General features: G+C 51.9%; 1 protein-coding gene across 1 annotated transcript in view; it reads left to right on the top strand.

Moving 5' to 3' along the window:
* The window catches only part of LHX4 (LIM homeobox 4), a 40,626-nt gene extending 18,970 nt beyond the window's left edge, over positions 1-21,656 (top strand). The window contains exons 3-6 of the mRNA XM_053606862.1: positions 12,975-13,177; positions 18,264-18,418; positions 18,761-18,932; positions 21,126-21,656. Of these exons, the coding sequence (XP_053462837.1) occupies positions 12,975-13,177; positions 18,264-18,418; positions 18,761-18,932; positions 21,126-21,520 (925 nt within the window). The 3' untranslated portion in view covers positions 21,521-21,656. The remainder of the gene's footprint in view (positions 1-12,974; positions 13,178-18,263; positions 18,419-18,760; positions 18,933-21,125) is intronic.
* The last annotated feature ends 633 nt before the right edge of the window (positions 21,657-22,289 follow it).

Raw genomic sequence — 22,289 nt, 5'->3', positions numbered from 1 at the left:
TCCTGGGCAAGTTACTTAGCATCTCTGTGCCTCAGGTTGTCTGTAAATTGGGTGTATAATAATCCCTACCTCAAGGGATTATAAAAACAAGACACCTTTTTTTTATTTTTAGAGACAGAGTCTTACTTTGTTGCCCTCAGTAGAGTGCCATGGCATCACAGCTCACAGCAACCTCCAGCTCTTGGGCTTAGGTGATTCTCTTGCCTCAGCCTCCCGAGTACCTGGGACTACAGGCATCCGCCACAATGCCTGGCTATTTTTTGTTGCAGTTTGGCCGGGGCTGGGTTTGAACCTGCCACCCTCGGTATGTGGAGCTGGCACCCTACCCACTGAGCCACAGGCGCCACCCACAAGTCACTATTTATAAAGTTCTTAGGACAGTACCTGACACCTCAGTGTCAGCTCTTAAGACTTCCTGAAAAATGTTGTTGGAGCTTTGAGTCAGGGTGAGGAAACCTCCTAGAATTTATTTTCCGTGGCATTTAGGCTGGGGCTTGTCTCCCAGAATCTGTTAGCCAAGGTCCTTGAGCAGGTGCCTCAGGCGACATGGACTAGTTGGCAGAACAGGAGGTGGGGTCATCGGATAGTGACACTCCGCCCATGCCCAGTCACACCAGCCCCAGGTGGCCCTGGGCTGCTGGGAGGCTTAGCCTAGCCTCCAAACATTCAGTGAGAATAACCAGGAGGCGGGGGCAGCAGCCAATACATGTACGGGCAGACCAACAAGTTCAAATGGAAGGACAGGCCTTTCGTTCTTTCTCTAAGCACTGTGTACAGTCGCCCTTCCTCTCAATCTTCTTCTTGCTTTCTCCACCTCTGACCCTCATCTAGTTTCCTTTTTCCTGGCGTGTGTGCTGTCCCATTCCTCCACCCCCATCCCTTCTCAGTGACCCACAGAGTTGGCCTTTCCCTTCCACCATCAGTGATGCCCTGGCCCAGCACCACAGTGGCTCTATGGTACCTGGGATGGGGTGAATTTCACTGTTTGCCTGTGTGCACGTGTGCATTGTGTACTGTGCGTGCCTGTGAACATGTCTGTGTAAGGAGGGCAAGAGGAAGCAGGTGCGAGGGCTTGGCCTTGGGGCTTGGGTGAACTGCCCTGCTTCGGTGACCAGGGCACCATCCTCCTGTTTGTCCCTGCATCTTTGGAAATCCACAGTGAGCTCCAGGGACAGGGCAAGAGGCCCTGCCACCTGCTTACCCATCTAGGTGCAGAACAGGTGCTGAGATGTCCCTGGGTCAGACCTCAGAGCCCATAGGGTTTCTGGCTGGTCCAGCATGGAGTGTTAGAGCAGCCACGAGGGTGCAAGAAAAGGCTTAAGGGCCCTAGATAAGAGAGAGAGCCAGAGAGTCCCCATAAACCTCCACATTACCTCCGGGCTCTGTCTGATTTTTGGACCCTGGGTAGCTGTCTCTGGGTTTAGAAAAGGGAGGGGTGGAGAGGGGTGGCACAGTGCAAGTGTAGGGTTGACCTTGGGAGAAGTAATGATAAGGAAAGAGGGTCTCCCTAGATCCAGGAGGGGCCCAGAGAATGGGCTAAAGAGGAGTCCAAGCCTAGGAGTCATAAGCTCAAGACCGCAATAACAGACCTCAGTTATGGCCGCCCACACCATGGCCCTCGTTTGGATCCTTTCAGGGCCTTGCCCTGCAGACACCTGGCTGGTTCCCCACTGCCCTTCCTGCAGCCCACAAGCCTGCCCACTAAATGAGATAGGCTGCCTGAAGGCCTGGTGCCGCCCACGCTCACTCCTTCAGCAGGGCCCCTGCCACCCACAGAACATGCCAGAGGCATCAGCACCATCGAGTCTCCTGCCTGTACTCCCCCCCAGTCCTAGCTCCTGCTTTCCTCCGGGACCGTGCCCACAAAACAGGGTGTGCTTTCCCCAGCATGCCTTGCATTTTCTTGCCACCACACCATGGCCTGGGATATTTCACCCTCCAGAAGGATGCCCACCCTTCGGAGGCTACCCTTCCTCCACGGCTGCTCAGAGTCCCCTCCTTGTGGTGAGAGCCCTTTCTGGGGCATGGTCACCTCTGCCTTCTCTCTCCTGGTGACTCAGCACATGAGGCTGTGTTTTGCTCATGTCTCGTGCACTTGTTTTGTCTTCCGCACTAGCTTCAGGAAAGGACCTATATATGTTATTCATTTTTCTGTCCCCAAGTAGGTACCTGGCCCTAAGCCTTGCCCATAGGTTTGTTCTAGGTTTGATGCAATAAATAAATTACACAGTGAATTTACAAGAGTGTTAGTGACCAGTTTCTCCTGTTCCTTGCTTGGAGTCTTACAAGTCAAGGAGGCCCAGGCTGCCTTGGAAATGCACAGGCTCGTTATTTAGCACAGTTATTCCTCTTGTTCCTGGCACTGCTCTGCTTCATAAAATGACCCCTCTGGGTGGGATCCTTTTGTAAAGTAGGGGAGCTGGCCACAGGACCAGTGCTGAATCCAGGCACTAACTCTGCTGGGTGCTGTGTGGGGAGGAGTTTAAAGCTGAAGTGAGTCTGGTTCTGCCAATGGAGGCCCGATCAGAGATGAAGACAGGGTGGCTCAGAAGTTCCCAGTGAGGGGACTTGCATGCACACGCGTCAGCCTGATCTTGGTACAGGAAGGCACAGCCGCAGGCCTGTCCTAGATGACGTTGTTCAGGCTCAGCGTGGCTTCATTTTCCATCCCCAGGGATCATAGTCCCACTTGGGGCTCTGGGGTGGCCTGCTCCTCATTACAGCTCACTAAATGTCACCGCACACCTGCTTTTAGCTGGCACATTGGGGCACATACGAGGTGGGGGTGATGTGAGCAGAGAGAACATGAGGAGGACAGGAGAAGTGTGCTGTCCCTGCAACCCCAGTCCTTCTGTGGTCTTGCACAAACTGCAGAGGCCACATCTGTGTGAACTTGTGAGGGGGACGGCGGGTGCCATATGCTTGAATGGCTCCTGTCAAATGCAGAATTCTCTCAGCTGGGGAGATGCCTGGTCAGAGGCAGAGGGTAGGATTCATTTTAATTACTTTGTCCATAAAAAGGGGCAGGGCTACGGCTTTGCACAACTCCAGGACTGGTCCTTCACTTTATATTCTATGCGAAGTTTTGCAAATCATGATGGTAATATGAAGAGTGCCCCCTAGAGGTGGAGGGCGGCAAGGGCAAGCCAGAGGTCAGGATTTCTCCCGGTGGGTCTTTTGCCAGAGGATGTGGTGATGCTGGTAACTGGCTGCAGAGGGTGATGTTGGTGTGTTCACAGATGAAGTATTTGGGGGAGGTTGTACTCTGTGGTTGTACTTTTCTTTTGAGGCTGTTGAACTCTGTCTTGCTCAGTACATTGACTGATTTTTGCTGCTGTTTGTTTTTGCTTCTTAGATCCTTAACTCTCCTTTCTCCATAGGAAATAAAATTTAGGGGCCCAAAAGGAGAGACACTGTGTTGACTAATGCAGCATAGTGGGGCTGTCATTTGTTCTGGGTCTATGGGGACTTTAAAGAGGCTCCTACCCCCACAGCGATGTTCCAAGGCCTATTATAATTGGAATCACAAGCTGAGGGGCCAACAGCTCCTTGAGTCTCATTTACTAAGCGTCATTTCTAGGTCACATGTCTCCAGCATGTTAGGGTCCCACATCTCCTTGAAAAGGGACCAGGGCCTGAGGGGAGTAAGGAGAAGAGCTATGGGTTCCCTTGTCATTGCCAACTGGGTTCTGGAGGAGCCAAGCATTTCCCTTCCTCTGAAGCATGGTTCAGACAGGGCAGGTTCTCTGCCCTGGGAGCTGGGTGCAAGTGCTGGTGGTCAGTGGCCAGCTGGGTGTCTTTGGGCAAATTTCTTAACCTGTCTGAGCTTCAGTGTCCTTTTCAGGAAAAATGGGAATTCTAATAGTGCCTTCCCAAGAGACTGGCACACAGGAACATTCTTCAAAAGGGAGTTATTTTGTAAGTGGAGTGTTTTGGTGAACCCAAAAGGAGATTGGCTAAATTCCTGTCCTATTTTTTTATTAGCTGTAGCTAATTTTTCATTCCCTTGTCTGTTAAGAGGAGCTCGTACTCACCCACAGAGCTGGGAAGTGTGTGTAAACCATGGTCAGCATAGTGCTAAGAGCTTTATAAATATCTCTGGGTGTCTGGCCCTGATGTGTGGCTACTTGACCAGATGCCCTGGAGGGCCAGGCTATGAGAGTTCTCTCTCAGGGTTGTGCCCGCACTGGCCTCTCCTGGTGTCCCCCTGGGACCAGCTTTGAGAGCTTCCCATTGAGATGACTTTTAATTGCTTCGACCTTTACAGACAGAGGTGGGGGTAGCCCAGTGGAGTGGGGAGGACAGCCGGTGGCAGTGTGCCATGGGATGAACCATTTACATGAAGATGTGGGAAACAAACCATTACAACGTGAAAACAAACATATATAGAAATTAAGAAGAGGGCAACATTTAGACAAGTTGTAACATAAAGGGGCAAGACTTCAAGGACATTCAGGCTTGGGGGTGGTGCTTTAAGCTGTATCTTCAACCACCGGGGGTTCGTACTCATGTCTGCCTGTCGGAGGGGGCCGTGGGAGGAGAGTCTCGGGCATTCTGAGGGTGCTGCCATCTAGGAGGTTCTCAGGGGAAGTCACCCTGCCCCTGAGGCCTCACCAGGCAGGGGCAGGGGTGGGGTAGAGGATGCTGTGTCCTGAGGAGCTGTGCGGGCTGCGGGGCCAGGCAGGAGTTCCCTCCGCTCCCTCCCCCAGCCCGTCAATCTCAGTCCTGGGTGGGCTGTCAGCCAAGGGCAGGTAGGCAGCGCCCTTGGGAGCCTGAGAGCTGCTCTGATTTATCCCCACAGTCCAGAACAGCGTGTTTCAGCCCTGGCTGTGCTGCATTTGGCCCAGCGGCCACGGACAGGTCTTCACTGTTGACCTCAGCCCAGTCACTCTGGTGACGAGGGCCTCTGTGCCTCATCTGGGCAGCGAGCAGGGGCCCACAGGACAGCAGCAAACACGGGGAAAGGCAGGCTGGACCTCTCTGTGGGTGGACTTTACAGAGGAAGCAGGTGTCGGGTTCGGATCAGCGTGAACATGGGGTGTTAGACCTCACTGAACCTCACTTTCCCGTCCCTAAAAGGGAGTAAAAATACTCCCCTGAGTTGCTGTGAGGATTGAGGAAGAAGAGGGATTGCTTAGCAGTTATTGTCGCCCTCCTGTGTCTGGGTGGGGAGGAGGAAGCAAGGAACGAGGGTCCTGGGCTCAGAGGCTGGGGCATGTGGTTACAAAAGGCCTGGGACCAGAACAGGGTCCCGGGGTGGTGTTGAGGCCGTGCCCGGTGGCAGTGGCAGGTCAGTGATTAAAGCGAAAGTCCATTCTGCCGTGTGAGGGGCGGGGTGGGAGCTGCTGTGCGTTTTCCTCACAGACGTGTTGCTCTGTGTGGTCCAGAGCTTTGAAGTGTGTCCGCAGCCCTGGCTCCAGAGAGTGGAGGGGCCCGTGCGGCTGCAGGGCTGCCCTGCGCTTTGTTGCACTATGCATGCTCTAATGCCCCAGGGAGAGGCCGTTTTGATTCTGGGCTTGGTGGTGGATCCGGTCTGGAGCCAGACTCATACCGAGCTGCTTATTTCTGATAACTACACACCTTCTAGGCCACACACACACACACACACACACACACACACACTGCTCTAGTAAAATGTGCCCAAGGATGCCGCAGGGAGAGGTCTCTGACGTGTGACTTTCCATAATTTCTGAGTAGTTTATAGTCTAATTCCCTCACTAAGCAAATTAAACCTTTTAGGGTAACGATCAGATGGTCCAGATAGTGGCTGTGCATGTGGACATTTGTAAGATTCAAACATGCTGGTGGGACCAGGCCCACAGTCATTTGTGACGGCCTGTAATCAGGGCAGAAGCAATTACTTAGCCCAGCAGTTCCCCCTGGGGACCTGAGGCCGTATATCAGGAGGTGATGAGTCCTCTGATGATCTGCCTGCCCGCCCTGAGCACTCAGGTTCAGCTGAGCCCGCTCTGGCCACCCTCCCAGAGTCAGGCCTGGGACGAGGGCTCCTGACATCCATGGAAACTGCATCTCAGGGACTTTTATAGCTTGGGGGAATCGGTTTGGAACCAAATAGCTGCAAATCACTCCAGGAATCAGATGGCATCGGGGCTGTGGAAACAGGGTCTCCAAGCAAAGTGAGATGTGGGTGACGTGGGAGTAGGAGGTGTGGGGCCACAGCGCGCAGAGCAGCCATTGCAGCCAGCCCTGTGACTGTAGTCACCACGGCTCAGACTCCTCTCTCCTCAGCCCCTCAGGTGCAAGTCGTGGGGATCTCACATCCGCAGGCCCTGTCTGGCCAGCCCTGCTGCCTCTGTCCCGTCAGGCCCGTGTCTCTGGGGCTCTGCACCGCGGCCTGCTTTTCTAGTTGCTGTCCTTCCCCTCTCTTCATCCTCAGCCGATCTCTTCCTGCTAGGCCCGCCTCTGCTCAGGAGCTCCCACTGCTTCAGGCAACTTCAAAGGCCCGTCATCTGGCTCAACCTCATCTCCCGTGGAATCTCTGGTCAAGGTCACACTAGTGACCTGCCAGAGCCAGTGTCTAGTTTATCACTGTACTCCCCAGTGATCTTTATCACTGGAAACCCACTTTGAGGAGAAGCCACAGACAGGGGTCGGGTGGCCAGTGTATGAGGGAGGCACGGCAGGTTGGCCTGAGGGGCTGGATGGGTCTCTGCCCTCAAATGTCCCTTCCGCTGCCTGCTAGTATCTGCTACCCCCCTTTGGAGAATGAGGCCCTAGATTTTAAGGGACTTTGGGACTCTGGCCATCAATGAGCAACCTGCCTATGCCCCCAGGAGGGAGCCTAAGTCATACAGTTATTTCACAGAGTGGTCCTTGTCACAGCTACGCTGGGGCCACCCATGGGGCTTGTTAAAAGTGTGAGTTCAGGACCCAGAATCAGGAGTCAAGGATGGCATTTCTGCTTTTAAGTCAGCATCCCAGGTGAGTCTTCTACACAGGTAGTTTGGTAACAGCTGAGTTAACTCCTTGGAATAGGCTGATTAACCTGTAGTGAGGAAGGCAGATTAAGTTCGTGGGGAAGTGAGCGGGGATGGGGAAGAGTGACCTTGGGTCAGACAGCTGACCGCTCCACACCTGTCATCACTGCAAAAGGGGAATAATAATACCTACCTCCAAGGGCTGTTGTGTGGTTTAAATGAAATGGTTTGATTTGTGTCTACACAAATACTACATACAGGCAGGTTGGCCTGAGGGGCTGGTCTGGGCTCTTATGGAAGGGGTTCAAGTACTACATGTTCCAGTGGCTCTTGGCAAGCAAATATGCCCTCAGCAGGGAAGGAGAACAGGAAAGGGAGAGTTTGGCTCTAGTTCCTTTTCTGCCACTAACTGAGCTAGGTGATCTTGGGCAAGTCACTACCCCTCTCTGGGCCCCAGTTCTCCCCTTTTTTAAGTGAGGGGGTTAGAGTAGGTCACTAGTTCTAAAGATGTCCCAGTAACATTCACCCCCAAATAATAAGATTGGATGCTCGTTAAAAATACAAACATTAGGCTCGGCGCCCGTAGCACAGTGGTTATTGAGCCAGCCATATACACCGAAGGTGGTAGGTTCTGACCCAGCTGGAGCCAGCTAAACAACTGCGACAAAAAATAGCCGGGCGTTGTGGCAGGCGTCTGTGTTCCCAGCTACTTGGGAGGCTGAGGCACGAGAATCACTTGGGCCCAAGACTTTGAGGTTGCTATGAGCTGTGATGCCATAGCACTATACTGAGGGCGACATAGTGAGATTCTATCTCAAAAAAAAAAAAAAATACAATCATTACATAAACACCCCCAATAAAGAGCAGCTGGGGGTGCTGTTCTGGTGGGTAGGAAAGTATATGCCTGGTGGTGTGTGCGTGGTGTGGGGGTGTCAGGCTTTCTCCTTGTCTGGAGCCGGCTGGCCACACTGGGGCAGGACTTTATGTGCCCATGACATGGCTGTGGCCTTGAAGTGGGTGGTGATATATGTTGGAAATATTGGTACGTACAGTAACAGTAAATATCAGCAACTTTCCTGTCAAGTGTGGTGATAGATAAAAGAAATACATGTAGCGAAGTGTCAGCTGGGAAAAAAATATACAGCCTGTAGTAAATCACCACCAAGCAATTAAAGCATAAAATCAAGTTATGCAGTATTTTGTTTCCTTGGGGTGGTGCACTGTGCTGTGGCAGCTCCCACATGCAAGAGGCAACGTGGGGCCTGAGCTGGTCTGCCTGCCTTCCGGTGGCCAAGAGTAAGGGAGGCATCCCTGAGGAAGGGCGCTGGGTTCAAACCCCAGTTCCGCCGCTCATGGCTTTGAGGCCTCAGGCACGCTCCTCACGCTCTCTGGACTTCCATTTCCTTGGAGTGGCAGGGTAGAGCTTGGGCCCTGCTGTGGCTGTAGAGGAGGCTGCTGTGGTGCAAGGGTGGGAGCCTGAAGTAAGGAGGCACCAGGTGGATATGAGAAATGGCCCCACACCTGAAGCCATCTGGGGTGAAGTCTACAGGATTTGCTGACAATCAGGTGGGGGCTTCCCAAGGTTCTGGCCTGAGCCCTTGGAAGGATGAAAAGCCCTGCTGGGATGGCTGTGTAGCAGGGCAGGTGCTGTGCTCTCCTCAGCTCTGTTCGGGTGCCCCATGCTGAGTGGAGAGGGTGGGACAGAGGGTGTGTGAGGAAAGGGGTTAGTAAGAGGGACCCGGAGTCTCCACGGAATGAGGCAGCGCTGGGGGATATTGACAAGCACAGGGAAGGGGTAGTCCCTGAGTTGTTGGAATCAGGGCACTGGGGGAGCTTGCTGGAAGGAGAGGGTGGTGGCCAACAGGGAGTGATTGGAACTGTCCCTGCAGCTGTTGCAGTTATTGGTAACACAAGGTCTAGGATAGACCAGGGAGCGAGCAGCTGGAGGAGGGTGGGGGCCATGACCTCAGGAGGAGAGGTCAAAGATCAAGGGGGAGCAAGACAGTGTGTGGATACCAAACCCAATAAGAGTCATGGCATGGATGATGTGAGCTGGGAGCTAAAGTCATGAAGGTCCAAGTAGGGTGGTGCTGCGGGTGATGGGGCTATGGGCTGAAGATTTGGGGACCATGTGTGCAGCACAGGGCCCGCTCTGGCAGGGCATGCAGCAGGTGCCTGGTGAGCAGAGCTGCCTTCCTTAGTAGTGTCATAGGGACTGAAATGTGGTGTGCTACATGGGTCTGCTCCCAGGACAGAACTTAGTATCAGGAGTGTGCCAGACAGCCATGGCATAGGATGTAGTGTCTCTGCTTCTGGAAGGCTTGGTGCCTGCAGGGTCTGCCTGTTACCCTCTTGCTGCAAGGTCCAAGTTCCCTCAAGTCTGTCCCTGGCTACTCAGACACATGATTCAGGAGCAGTTTGTTCATTCACTGGTCTTTGTGGCCACTACTACGTGCTGGGCAGGGTATGAGAGAAGTTCCTGATGTTGGTCAGAGGAAGAAACTAACGGGAGCCACTGGCAAGTGCTCCATTGCGTTTTCTTTGTGGTTGGGGATCAATTCCAGCTGCTTTCCCTGGGGAGACTGATTTTCCTTGGGGGCCTGGCCAGGCCGGGTCACACCAGCAGGATTGTCTTTTTGGAGAGTGAGGCCAGGGCACATGGTGGGCAGGGCCTGCACATGGTAGGTGCTGGACGATGGGTACTAAGGGGCACTGGTGTCCAGGCCCTTCCCTTTCTCCTTCACCTCAGCATCCTTCAAATTTGGTCAGGTTTGTTACCAGCGGTTCTCAACCTGTGGGTCAAGACCCCTTTGTAACAATGAAAATACATCCCGCATATCAGATATTTACATTACGATTCACAACAGTAGCAAAATTACAGTTATGAAGTAGCAATGAAAATAATTTTATGGTTGGGGGTCACCACTACATGAGGAACTATATTAAAGGGTCACGGCATTAGGAAGGTTGAGAACCACTGGGTTAGACAGTCGGTTCTCAGTGTAGCAGCAGAGTTCAGTTTTACCTTGTTTGGGACTTGGGAATTTGAGTCATGGCCATGTGCCTCATTATTGCTACACAGGACAAGTCACACAGCCTACCAGGCCTTGGCTTTGTCATTTGTGACTCTGACGGTCTGAGACCTGGACAAGGGGACTGTGTCCCCTACAAACGCCCTAGGATGTCACCTCATTTCAGATCTACTGACCCTGGCTGGAAATGGAGTTGGAGAGTGCCCCATGGGGCTGGGCCAGGTTGGGGGAGCCCTGTGAGCCAAGGGGGGTGCATGAGGCTCCCTTGGTGAGGGTCCCGTTGGCTGTACTCCAGGGGAAAAGGCCATGAGGAGCAGCTTCCACTTCCATCCCTGTAAGTCCCACAGTCAGGAAAATTGCTTCAATTGCTAAAAAACGCTGGTGGGAAAGTCCATTTATTTTTCATTTTTCTTGTGCACTTGCCACTCTCATGCATGAATCACTGTCGGTATGTAGATTAAATTTATGCCCCCCGTTATCTTTCATGTCTCTGGTACGCTGGTGTCAACTGGGCTTCTGGTTACTGAAAGCCCCGTCTGCTTTTTAGCAGTGAGAGAGAGTGGCCCTCCCTGTGGGACAGGCCGTTTGGGTCTCCCTCAGTCCTCCTCGCCTCCCATCTCTGCCTGGCTATTTTAACCACCAGTGTAGGATTTGCATTTTGGGAAATTCTTAGTTTTCCTCTGGAGCCCTCCTGCCCCAGCATATTCAGTAAAGGATTAGGATATACTCTATAGATCTGGGTTATCAGGAGGGTTTGCAGTGAGCACAAGATGGAGGCCTCGTTTCGTGTTGGTGCTCACTTTGTGTCTTGGCCAGGATTGGATATTAAGAGTACAGGCCACCTTCTGCAAACACTCTGATAACACGTGTGCAGCCCCCTCCACACATACTGGGTGCCTGCCGCCTTCCTCTTTAACATGGGCATTGTGGTGGGAAGCCTGGTCAGAAGCCTGGGTTCTGGGAGGTACAGAGTCACCCAGAGCCGACTGTATACTTTGTTCTCCATCCTCAGATTTAGCTGTGTCTGTGCGTATCCTCTGAAAGCCTGATTCATTATACACTGATTTTTTTGAGACAGAGTCTCATTTTGTTGCCCTTGGTAGAGTGCTGTGGCATCACAGCTCACAGCAACCTCCAGCTCTTGGGCTTAGGTGATTATCTTGCCTCAGCTTCCGGAGTAGCTGGGACTACAGGCGCCTGCCACAATGCCCAGCTATTTTTTTGTTGCAGTTTGGCCGGGGCTGGGTTTGAACCCACCATCCTTGGTATATGGGGCTGGCGCCCTACTCACTGAGCCACAGGCGCCACCCTATACACCGATTTATTTACTGAACAAATATTAACTCTGCTTTTCTGGGTCCTGGATCCCTTTGAAAATGTGAGGAAAGCTAAGGTTCCCTCCTGAGGCACAGTTTTAAACAACTTGGGGGCTGACCCTCGGCCTGAGAACTGCTCTAAAGAGGTCTGCTCCCCTTTGGGCACCCCACTCCCCTAAAACATTCCTAGAAAGACATTCTAGGAATTCAGAAGTTTGATGTCCTCCTAAACCACCACCTCTCAACCCCTTACACTCCAACACCCCTCTTCTACAGGTCTCAGAAGAGTAGTCCCCTGGACCACGCTCTTGGCTCTTTTGGGGTTACCCTGTAGACTTGGAGCTCCCTTCTCTCTAGGACACCATGTCCCTGGTGGGGGGCTTCTGACACTACATTTGGCCATGTCTGTCCTGGGCCCCCGCAGCCCCCTCAGCAGGTATCATTACTGCATAAGAGACCCATCATTCTGCATTAATCTGGGATTCATCATGATAGCCATGACCATAATTAATTTATTTGGTATTAATGTGGATGAAATATGTACTGTCCTTTCAGGGGAAATCAGGCTGCCTATAAGCATTAGTTAAAAGGACCATTAAAATCAAACCTTCCCCAGATCCATTAGGCGAAGTCTTTCATCCTGAAGAAGATAAAGTTCTGCTGTGTGAAATGTCATGAATAATTAGGTTGATTGCTGTTTTAAACTCTGCCCCTGTTTCCCCAATGCCTCCCGCTCCCTCTGGAAGTGGGGACGGCTCACCTGCGGCAAAGCGCTCTCCCTCACCACCCACATCTACTTCGGGCCCCCCTTTCTCTGCTTCCACGACTACAGCTGTGCCTCTGTTTACCTCTGTGACCAGAATGGGGAAAGGGGCTTAAATGGCCCCACTGGGCTGTACTTTCAATGTGTCTATTTCTCCTTCCTTCCCAGCCTTGGCACAGGATGGCAGCCGATGGCTTTCTCTTGCTTTGGTGTTGGTCCAGAAAGGTGTAGACCAGGGAAAGGTCTGAGGCAGCGTTTTTTGACCTGAGATGCACAGACTCCCTGCCCTGGAATGTTGCAGCTCCCTGGGGCTGTGCCTGGGAAGGGAGTGGAGGTTGCCACTGTGTGCTGAATGGCAGGCAGGGGAGACATGGGGGAGGACGTGAGAGAGAAGCTGTCAGGAGAACCCCCTTCTGCTGATAAGAGACACTGGCATGTGCTGTCCCCGGCCACAAGGACCTCCTCCTGTGGCAGCGAGTGAAGAGGTGTTGCTGGATGCTTTGAACACACCAGCCTGTGGGCACATGGACCCCTGTGAGGATAGTCCTTTAGGAGTCACCGTAAAGGTGAGGAAGCCAGGAGGTGGAGGGTGAGACAGCCCACCCTTGGGGGTCTTAGAGCTCCTCCACTGCACTGAGTTGATGGGTGCTGAATGGACGATTTGAGCTGGAGATGTCAGCTTTGGAAAAGGAACTGGAGACTCTAGTTCCAATCGGCCCCTTCATTTGGGCTTGGAGTCTCAGGCACAAAGCAGTGAAGCTAGATGGAGGCAGAGAGGACCAGAGGGTAAGCCCTGGCCGGCCAGGGGTGATGCCCGTGGTCAGTGGAGTCCTGGGGTGGGAGAGGAGCTGCTCCAGGAAGTTTGGGGAGGGAGTCAGACCTCCCCCGGCCCCTGTGCCCTAATCCCTCTCTGCTGCCCTGACAGGCGCTTCGGCACAAAATGCACGGCCTGCCAGCAGGGCATCCCCCCCACCCAGGTGGTCCGCAAGGCCCAGGACTTCGTCTACCACCTGCACTGCTTCGCCTGTGTCATCTGCAACCGGCAGCTGGCCACGGGGGACGAGTTCTACCTCATGGAGGATGGGCGGCTGGTGTGCAAGGAAGACTACGAGACGGCCAAGCAGAACGGTAACATGCAGCCCTCTGCCAGGGCGCCCTTGTCCCTGCATCCCCTTGCCCATCCCTCAGACCCCTGCTCACACACTGTCTGCTCTGAGAAGTGGTCCCGTGTCGCTACCCTGAGAGTGAACCTGAACGCCTGCATCTGTGAGCACCATGCTTTGCTGAAGCAGCGATGTAGCCGTGCTTACTGAGAGTGTGCCTGTGGCCTGCACTGCAGGGTGGGCTCCAGAGCAGCCTGGGACCTTGCTGCCATCATCTTGGGGGCTCTTTGCCTGGACTGGGCCTGGCGTGCCACGGGGCAGTGGAGAGCCTGGTCTACCCTGGACACTTGGGGCGGCACATTTGCCTCAGCACCCTTTGCCTCACCAGTCAGTGAGCGCTCAGTGTGGCTGCCATCACCCTCCCATGGGTCAGCTCTTGTGTGAGCTCGTGGTGCTGTATTTCCTCTTTTAGACTATGGGCTTCTGCAGGGCAGGGATCCCTGGTGTTTCTGAAGCAAGAGCTCGGTCACTCTGGAAGAGGAAGAATACTCAGCCAACTTCTGGGGCACTCCAACTCAATACAACTGTCCCCACTTCCACCCCCACCCCAGCCTTCCACCACCCTTCATCCCCACCACCAGGGGCCATTGTCCCTGGCTGTGGCAGGGGCTCACTGCACAGCAGAGGCTGCAATCAGGCCCCAGCCTTTAGCAGCCATGCCTGGAGAGTCTGCCCTGCTGCTCTCACCCTCCATGCCATGTTCTTGGGCAGTCTGGGGCAGCCCGGCTCTCCTTATGCCTAGACAGGGCTGGTCTCCCCAGGCCCCACTCCCTGCAGCCCCACCTTTGCCTCCTCACTGGCAGCTGTGCCTGTAGGGTGGGGGTGTCCTACCCTGGCTCTGAATCATGGATTCTCAGATACACGAAATCCCAGAACATCAAGCTCCTGTGCCTTTGACTAATTTTTCTCAGCTCAGGGTTACCGTGCAGAGAGCTCTTGTTGACAGCTCTGGACTTGATGAGAAAAAAAGAATTAAGCAACAATTTTATGTATGTCCTTCCAGATCTTTTCTGGGCCCACCCACATATTACATAGATCCGATCAGTACAGTAAGCATTTACTTTCGCTTAATGAATGCAGTTTACTATAGGGGTGAGGTGGCGGGGAGGCCTTTGGTGGCCAGCTGGAGTCCAGCTGGGCTTTGGCCGAAGGCACGAAAGGGCAGGGCTTCCTCTCTCTCTTCCTCCTCTCCCACCCCCTACAGCTCTGGCCTTTCAGGGTGGACAGAGGCCTTTGACCTCTTTCCTGCAGAGACCGGGGGCCTCTGCAAACCTATCCCAAGGCTCTTTGTCCTCATGTACTCATCCATTCTGGTTCCTTAAAACTTATCCCTTGCTACTGCTTTGGAGTCAGTTGTGAAGTCACAGAAGATTAGGGCATCTTGTCAGGTATAAACCATCAAGGCAGACAGACTTAGATACCAAGGCACCTTAGGTTTCCTTCACCAGAGATTCTGAAATGTACAACCTCCCTGGGCCATGGCTGGTTCTCTTCACTGAAGCTCTGGGCGCTTTTGGCCTGGCCTCTGCTGGCAGGTGGATGGTTCCAAAGAAGAGAAAGACAAACATACACTGGTCATAGTCTGGCAGGGGAGGCAGGAATGTCCTTGTGGGGCTCCCCAATTTATGAAGGAATATTTACACCCTAGCAAGCCTCTGTAGGACAATGGAAATATACTGGATTTGCCCTCAGCTGGGCGGGCAACCCCATGAATTTGGGGGCTCCTGGCAAGTTGTGTAAGTGGCCAAGCTTTGGCTTCTTAGGGTATACAGGGGGAGCTCATAGGGCTGTTTCCTGAAGTTTAAATCGGATGAGGCCTGGGATTGGGATGTCAAATAAGAGACCAGTGTGGAAGAGAAATGCAAACAAGGAGGTTTTGCGTGCTGAGACTACACAGAATTCTGGCATGTTCCCCAGGTGTCCCCCACCTCCAGCTGTCAGTAAGACAGGGACTGCTCCTCCCTGTGTAATCCGGGTGATCCGCAGAGCAGCAGGGCAGCTTCTCTGCTGGGTCCATGTTGTCTTAACTACTCCTTAAACCTTCCTTTAGGTTTATTGTTCACACCCTTGGGGCAAACAAAGGATCTAAATAGTAGCTATTTGGACCTTAGTGGGAATAATTTTGTTCATTTGTTCCATCTCCTTGGATATTTGCAATTTCAATATGATGAGATTGCATTTTATGCCAGGCACAAGTTCGAGGAGACCCTGCATAATTCAAAATTAACATTTTAAGACTAATTTTACTATAGGAATTAATGTAAAAGGTATATGCATGTGTGTATGTGTGTGTGTGTGTGTGTGTGTGTGTGGTGTACTCTGGGAGCACATAAATCCGTAACCAGCGAAGTGTATCTTTGCCTTAATGCTACTTTTTATTTTCTCAGCATTATCTCTATTACCTTGTGGAATGCTTTCTCCTAAATTAACAGCCCAGGTATCATGGTCTTGCTTAGCCTTCCTCACAGCATTTTATCACATTTAACTTCCGTACCAAAGTTATTGATTTTGGGGGACATTTTTCAGCACGAGCGCTACCACTGCTACTTAATGAATACTTGGATGACATTGTTATAGGATATAAAAAAGATTTTAAATTATAATAACAGTGAATGTTAAAATAACAGCATATTAGTCCTCATAATTGCAAGAAGAAAGTCCCATGCCTGTAAGCGGCAGTGCAGAGCCCCCGGGGCACCAACTGGGACAACACGGGTACACTGCAGTGGCGCTGCCATCTGGCTGTGGTGAAAAGAATTTCTAATTTACTGGGCCAGGGTTTTTTGAAATGAAGTGATTCTTGAAGAATTAAAACATTTTTGTTGGTTTCATTATTTCTAACTTTATATGTAAAGACTGTACACAGATTTTATAAGTATGCTATTTCCTATTGCATAATTCAATTTTGCTGTAAGCTCCAGGAATACAGGCAGAAAAGATTGGCTCCTTGTAATAGACTTTAAAGAATTTCGGAGGGTTTCCTCAGTCTTTTGGAATTACTCCCTAAATAGTGTGGCCTCTGCCATGGGGGTCCTGGGTCTGGAACTCCCAAAGGAGGGAGTTGGGTTTCAGGGTTCTGGGATGACAGTGACTTCATTGGAGAAGAAAACAGCCCAGGGAGAGGAGAGGACACCAGCTTTTTGACCTTCCACTGTGTGTATATGCACAGTGGACAACTATTGAGTTCCTCTAGCACACCCACCAGCAGGCAAGGTGATGTTGCCCCCAGGCTGCTCAGGGGAGAGGTTACTTGCCCAAGTTACACACTCAACAACCACCACAAGAATGTTGAACCTGGGCCTTCTGACTTCAAGGAGAACCTGGTAGAATTTTGAAAATTGAATGCAAGTAAAGTTCTTAGTCAACACCAGCACATAGCAGGTGTTAATAAGTGTCTCTGCTATTTTTGTCCCTAAGAAAGTGTGTTCTCTAATGAAAGGAAAGAGAGGAAGGCAGGAATGTAGCAGACACTTTAAAGGAAGCATGTGAGGCTGAGGGGCCCAGAGGCCCCGTTGCTGGCCTATTCTTTGTTCCCTCCAGGATACTGTGCAGAAGAGGAAAGTAAATCTTAGTTCAGGGAGGGGAAACAGACCTTTTGCACTTGACTGTGTGCTACTGAACACACCCATATGGTGGTTCTGTGCCTGTTTTTTTTTTTTTTTTTGAGACAGAGTCTCACTTTGTCACCTGGGTATAGGTTGCACTTATTAACACCTGCTATGCGCTGGTGTTGACTAAGAACACCTTGGTATAGTGCTGTAGTGTCAGAGCTCACAGCAACCTCAAAATACTGGGCTCAAGCAATTCTCTTGCCTCAGCCTCCCAAGTAGGTCTGAGGTCTCATTCAGGCTCAGGCTGGTCTTGAACCTGTGAGCTCAGGCAATCCACCTACATTGGCTTTCCAAGTGCTGAGGATATAGGCATGAGTGACCGAGCCTGACCCTGTGCCAGATTCTGAATGGAACAAACCAGCCTTTCACTAACAGGAATCTGAGCTTCTTCACTGCAAATTCATCAAGGACTTTGGGTTGATCAGTCAGTATGTTGCCTTGAAATTCCTTAGACCACTGTTTTTTTTTTTTTTTTTGTAGAGACAGAGTCTCACTTTATGGCCCTCGGTAGAGTGCCGTGGCATCACACAGCTCACAGCAACCTCCAACTCCTGGGCTTAAGCGATTCTCTTGCCTCAGCCTCCCAAGTAGCTGCCCAGACGCCCAGCTATTTTTTGGTTGCAGTTCCCAGGCGCCCGCCACAACGCCCAGCTATTTTTTGGTTGCAGTTCAGCCGGGCCGGGTTTGAACCTGCCACCCTTGGTATATGGGGCTGGCGCCCTACCAACTGAGCCACAGGCGCCACCCAGACCAGTGTTTTTCAAAAAAATTTTGACTACAATCCATAGTAAGAAACTCATTTCACATTACAACTCTGCACATTCATGCAGCAAAAACTTTCATAAAACAGTACTACTCCTATTTTCTATTCTAGTCTATTTCTATTCCTCTTATTTTTTCTTTTTGTTTAAACCACTAAATTGACCTTACAACTTTCTGGTAGATTCTGAGCCATAGTTTAAAACTCTGCTTAGATGACTAGTGGGAATGTAGGCCCAGCTCTGGCTGTGAGCTTGGGGAGGCTAGGCTGTGGCAAAGGCAGCGTGGCTGTAACCCAGGGGCATGGGAGCTCCTGATGGGATGGTGGGGAGGGCCGTCTGGGGCAGCTGGGAACACAGACATCACTCTGGCTGTTCATCTTCACAGCTCTGGTAGTAGCGTATGAGGGCGTCTCAGCACAGTGTCTGTGATGGCAGGGAGTGTGTGGACTTGTGTATACCCAGCCTGAAGAAAGGCTGAAGTAGAGCGGGGGAAGTCAGGAGAGCACAAGGACGCTGTCCTTGCCTTTCGGTGACTCGGGAAGGCCTGCATTATGGGCCAGGACTTGTCCACTCCGGTGTGGCCCCTGCCTTCCACTGTCCTGCCGATAGCAGGCAAGCTGATGGGACTACGGGAAGGAGGACAGGGATGAGGCTCAGTAAGAAGTGGTTTTCTCTGCAGATGACTCAGAGGCCGGAGCCAAGAGGCCCCGGACCACCATCACTGCGAAGCAACTGGAGACGTTAAAGAATGCCTACAAGAACTCCCCCAAGCCTGCGCGGCATGTGAGGGAGCAGCTCTCCTCAGAGACAGGCCTGGACATGAGGGTTGTGCAGGTGAGACTGCTGCCTCGGGAGGTGGCTGTGGCGCCCGGGCCAGGGATGGAAGGTGTCCTGAGCCAGACCTTGTGTCTGTGCCCTCTACCTCTAGAAGGCTCAGGGAGCATGAGTGATGTCACCTCATGAGTGGTGTCACTGTGCCCCTTGGGGAGTTGGGCTTGGGACTGTGACCTTGGGGTTTTTCCCGAATTCTGAGGCCCAGGCAGGCGGAGCGGTGGGCACTTCACACTCTGGCCGCGCACTGTCTTGAGTCTGTTTCACCTTCTACCTGGGGTGTCTTGGGTGCTTTGGGTTCATGGTGGACTCCCTCTGAGTGTGTCCCCTGTGCTTGTGTGGCAGGTCTGGTTTCAGAACCGAAGGGCCAAGGAGAAACGCCTGAAGAAGGACGCGGGACGGCATCGCTGGGGGCAGTTCTATAAGAGCGTCAAGAGAAGCCGAGGAGGCAGCAAGCAGGAGAAGGAGAGCTCTGCAGAGGACTGTGGGGTTAGTGACAGTGAGCTGAGCTTCCGAGGTGAGCAGGGCTGGAGGGGCGAGGCCGAGTCCTTAGGAAAGTCCCCTGGGAAACAGTGATGCTTGACACTCAGGAGGGATCTTCTTGAGGCCTTGGCGACTCCCTCCTGCACACAGGCTTTTCCCCGACATATGGCGAAGGGTGGGGAAATGTTAGTGGCCTTTTCCGATGGGACAAGGAGCAGAAAACAAAAGGGCACTGATGCTGAGCTATGGAAGCTGGGTGCCCAGGACCCAGCTGGGCCCTGTTCTGTGGCCCAAGGCCTCCTCTTCCTTCCGCTGACCGGGGGCCCTCTCACCAGCCCATGTAGCTGTGAGCAGATGGCCATGTCTCAGCTTTCTGCCCCAGCCCGTCTCCTGCCTCTCTCTCCCCTTTATAGGAACACTGGCCTAGCTCCCATGGTCGCCTAGTGCAGCCCTTCCTCCCAAGGCCATGCTGGACAGGCCCTTTTCCTGAGAAATCAGTACTGTGAGTCCATGTGAGATGGGGAACAGGCTTCATTTCTGAAATCCCTTTCCCACCACTCACCTCATCCTGTCCCCCTCACACAAGCTTTGCAGCATGCGCTATATTCAAATTTGTGCATTAGCAAAACCGCAAATTATTGCATCAACAAAACTGCAAATTATTGCATGTTGTGAATCCTCAGGTTGTTTGCAAATAACCATTATTGTTCTCAGTTACTGAATCCTGGATGTGGAAGGTCTTCTGTTGGGAGGAAGGGAAGATTGCTGAACTGGGGATCAGAAACCTGGTCTCCAGTGAGGCTCTGCCAAATTGATTCACTTCTCTTGAGCCTCAGTACCCCCTTCTGTTGAGCCCCAGCATTCCCACAAGGAATACCACTTTTCCCCCTACCCCCCAACATTGTTGTGGGATCAATGAATACAACCCACTGTGGATGTGCTTGGGAAAAGCTGAGCCCATTTGTATACGTGGAAGGCATGGTTGTCCCCAAAGGTAGTTTATGGCCCCACAGAGGGCCCTGCTCATATGGGATGACAGGTATAGGCAAAAGGCTAAATCATGGCCATTTCATGGTGGAGCTGAGCCTTTGTTTTCTGGGTCCCTTTAAATGGCATGAGCTCCCCACCCCCTTTTTTCATTTTACGGTGTTTCGGTGTTTCGGGGCAGGCCTCAGAAAAGATGGAGTGTTGAAATCTAGTCTACGGAGGCCTTAGATAGAAATGATACAGAGGCCCAGAGAAATAACAAAAGCAATATGTAGGACAGTGGCTGGAATAGGTGGCCTGCTAGAAGCATGATGCCCTGAGAGGCCTACAGCTCGGCCCAGAGGTCTCCGAGCCTTTGGGGTCAGCCTCCTCTCAGAACACAGGGTATTTGGGGTCTGGGGAGGACCATGAGCTGGATGCTCACTTAGGTGGCCGCTCTTGAGAAGGCCACCTAATCTCATCTGTGCTGCTGAAAGTGATGCCTGGAACATACAGGATTGTTACGTCTTGTTTGTGGCTCCATGTGCAGGTGGCTCACATTTGGCACATCTCAGGGCAACTACATAATCCCTTATTTCTTAAGACCTAAACTGCTCACCTCTTTAGGAGAGATGAATTCTTCTAAGTGGCAAAGATTCTATTAGATCCCCTTAATGAAATTTTTTTTTAAGAAACAAGGAAGACCACTTGCCTTAAGTCAATTCTTTGTCCCTAGGGAAGAGCATATTGAGTTGAGAGAGACACCAAGTTCTGAGAAATCGGCTCTCTTTTCCAAAAGGATTTTGTACCCATGTCTAAGAGTGGTCCTCAGCTGTCCTTACCATGTAGGCCTGCTTGCTTCCCAGCCAACTAAAGCTCAAAAGCTTTCAGAGTAAATCTCTTCAGCATAGTTTCCATTTGCAACATGGATAACATAAGACCAAACCTTGGGCATTCACACTCATCAGAGTAGTCAGGTATCTTAGTGCACAAGTCACGTGGGAACAACAAGCTTACCAAACATATGTCCACTTTCTGGGAGCTGGGAATTTAGTCTCTGCAGGTGTTTCTTGCTTTCCCCTTGACCTGGGTTGGCCTCTGGATATCAGGCTGCCATGTTCTGTGTCTGACCTGTGCTTGGCAGCAAGGCAGCTGCCGGCTTGGGCTTCTGTCCTGGTCATGTGTATTCCTAGGTTGTGAAGAGCAGGGGACCACCGGAGTCCTGGCAGCTGACAATAAATCTCCGTTCTTTTGTCCACAGAAGATCAAATTCTCTCAGAACTTGGCCACACCAATAGGATTTATGGCAACGTGGGGGACGTTACAGGCGGACAGTTAATGAATGGGAGCTTCTCCATGGACGGGACAGGACAATCCTTTCAGGACTTGAGGGATGGGAGCCCCTATGGGATCCCCCAGTCTCCATCCTCCATATCGTCCTTGCCATCCCACGCTCCTTTGCTCAATGGGCTGGATTACACGGTGGACAGTAATTTGGGCATCATTGCGCACGCAGGGCAGGGAGTGAGCCAGACGCTGAGAGCCTTGGCTGGGGGACCCACCTCTGATATATCCACAGGAAGCAGTGTAGGTTATCCCGACTTTCCAACTAGCCCAGCCTCTTGGCTTGATGAAATGGATCATCCTCCTTTTTAAACTTCTTTTCTCCCCACCCAATCTGTCCTTCTGGCTTGAGAGAATATCTTCAAGGATCAAAACAGACTTGCCTTTTAAGGATCAAAAGTGCGCCAATATGAATTTCCATTATTTTCAATGGAAGCTCTCTGCTGATTCCTAGAGGTTGTGAGACCACACTAGGGCATTGTTTTCTGGGGGTGGGGGGAGAGCAGCCTCATGTCGGAACGCAGCCCAGGGGTGCGCAGCCTAGAGCTCTAGGGACGCTGGCTTGGCTGTCTCTCCTGCTGCCCTGCTTAGAGGCTTTGGCTGCTCAGGGCTTTGGTAGCATGAGGTGACTGTGCCAGGCCTCCTTGGCCTTTTGGGAACTTTGCTCCACCTGGCGTGTCTCACACAATGCCTCCTAAACCACTGCTCTCACCAGAACCAACATTCCTGAGGTAGAGGTGTCACAGGCCCTGAGTACCCTTACTGAACCCTAATTTTCAAATAAAAAGATCAGTTGTTAAAGGTCAGTGAAAACTTTGATGGCCCCAGGTTGATATTAAAAATGTGCCCCCCCTTTTTTGCTATGAAAAAATGACTTCTTTCCTACAAACCAGAGATTATTCATCAGTTTTGGTTTTTAAGAAATCCCATATATATCACTGAATCCCTGATGTCAAGAGGTGGTTTTCATTGCAGGTGACTCTGAGGCTGGAGCGGAGTGGCCCTGGACCACCGTCACAGACTGCCTGACGAGTCCCTTTGGTGCACAGTGTGCCTTGTAATTTGCTCGTATCATTTTTTT

Source organism: Nycticebus coucang, chromosome 10 (assembly GCF_027406575.1).
Source record: "Nycticebus coucang isolate mNycCou1 chromosome 10, mNycCou1.pri, whole genome shotgun sequence".
Classification (NCBI taxonomy): domain Eukaryota; kingdom Metazoa; phylum Chordata; class Mammalia; order Primates; family Lorisidae; genus Nycticebus; species Nycticebus coucang.
Note: the sequence above shows the minus strand (reverse complement) of the source record. Positions and strands in the feature narration are given on the sequence as shown.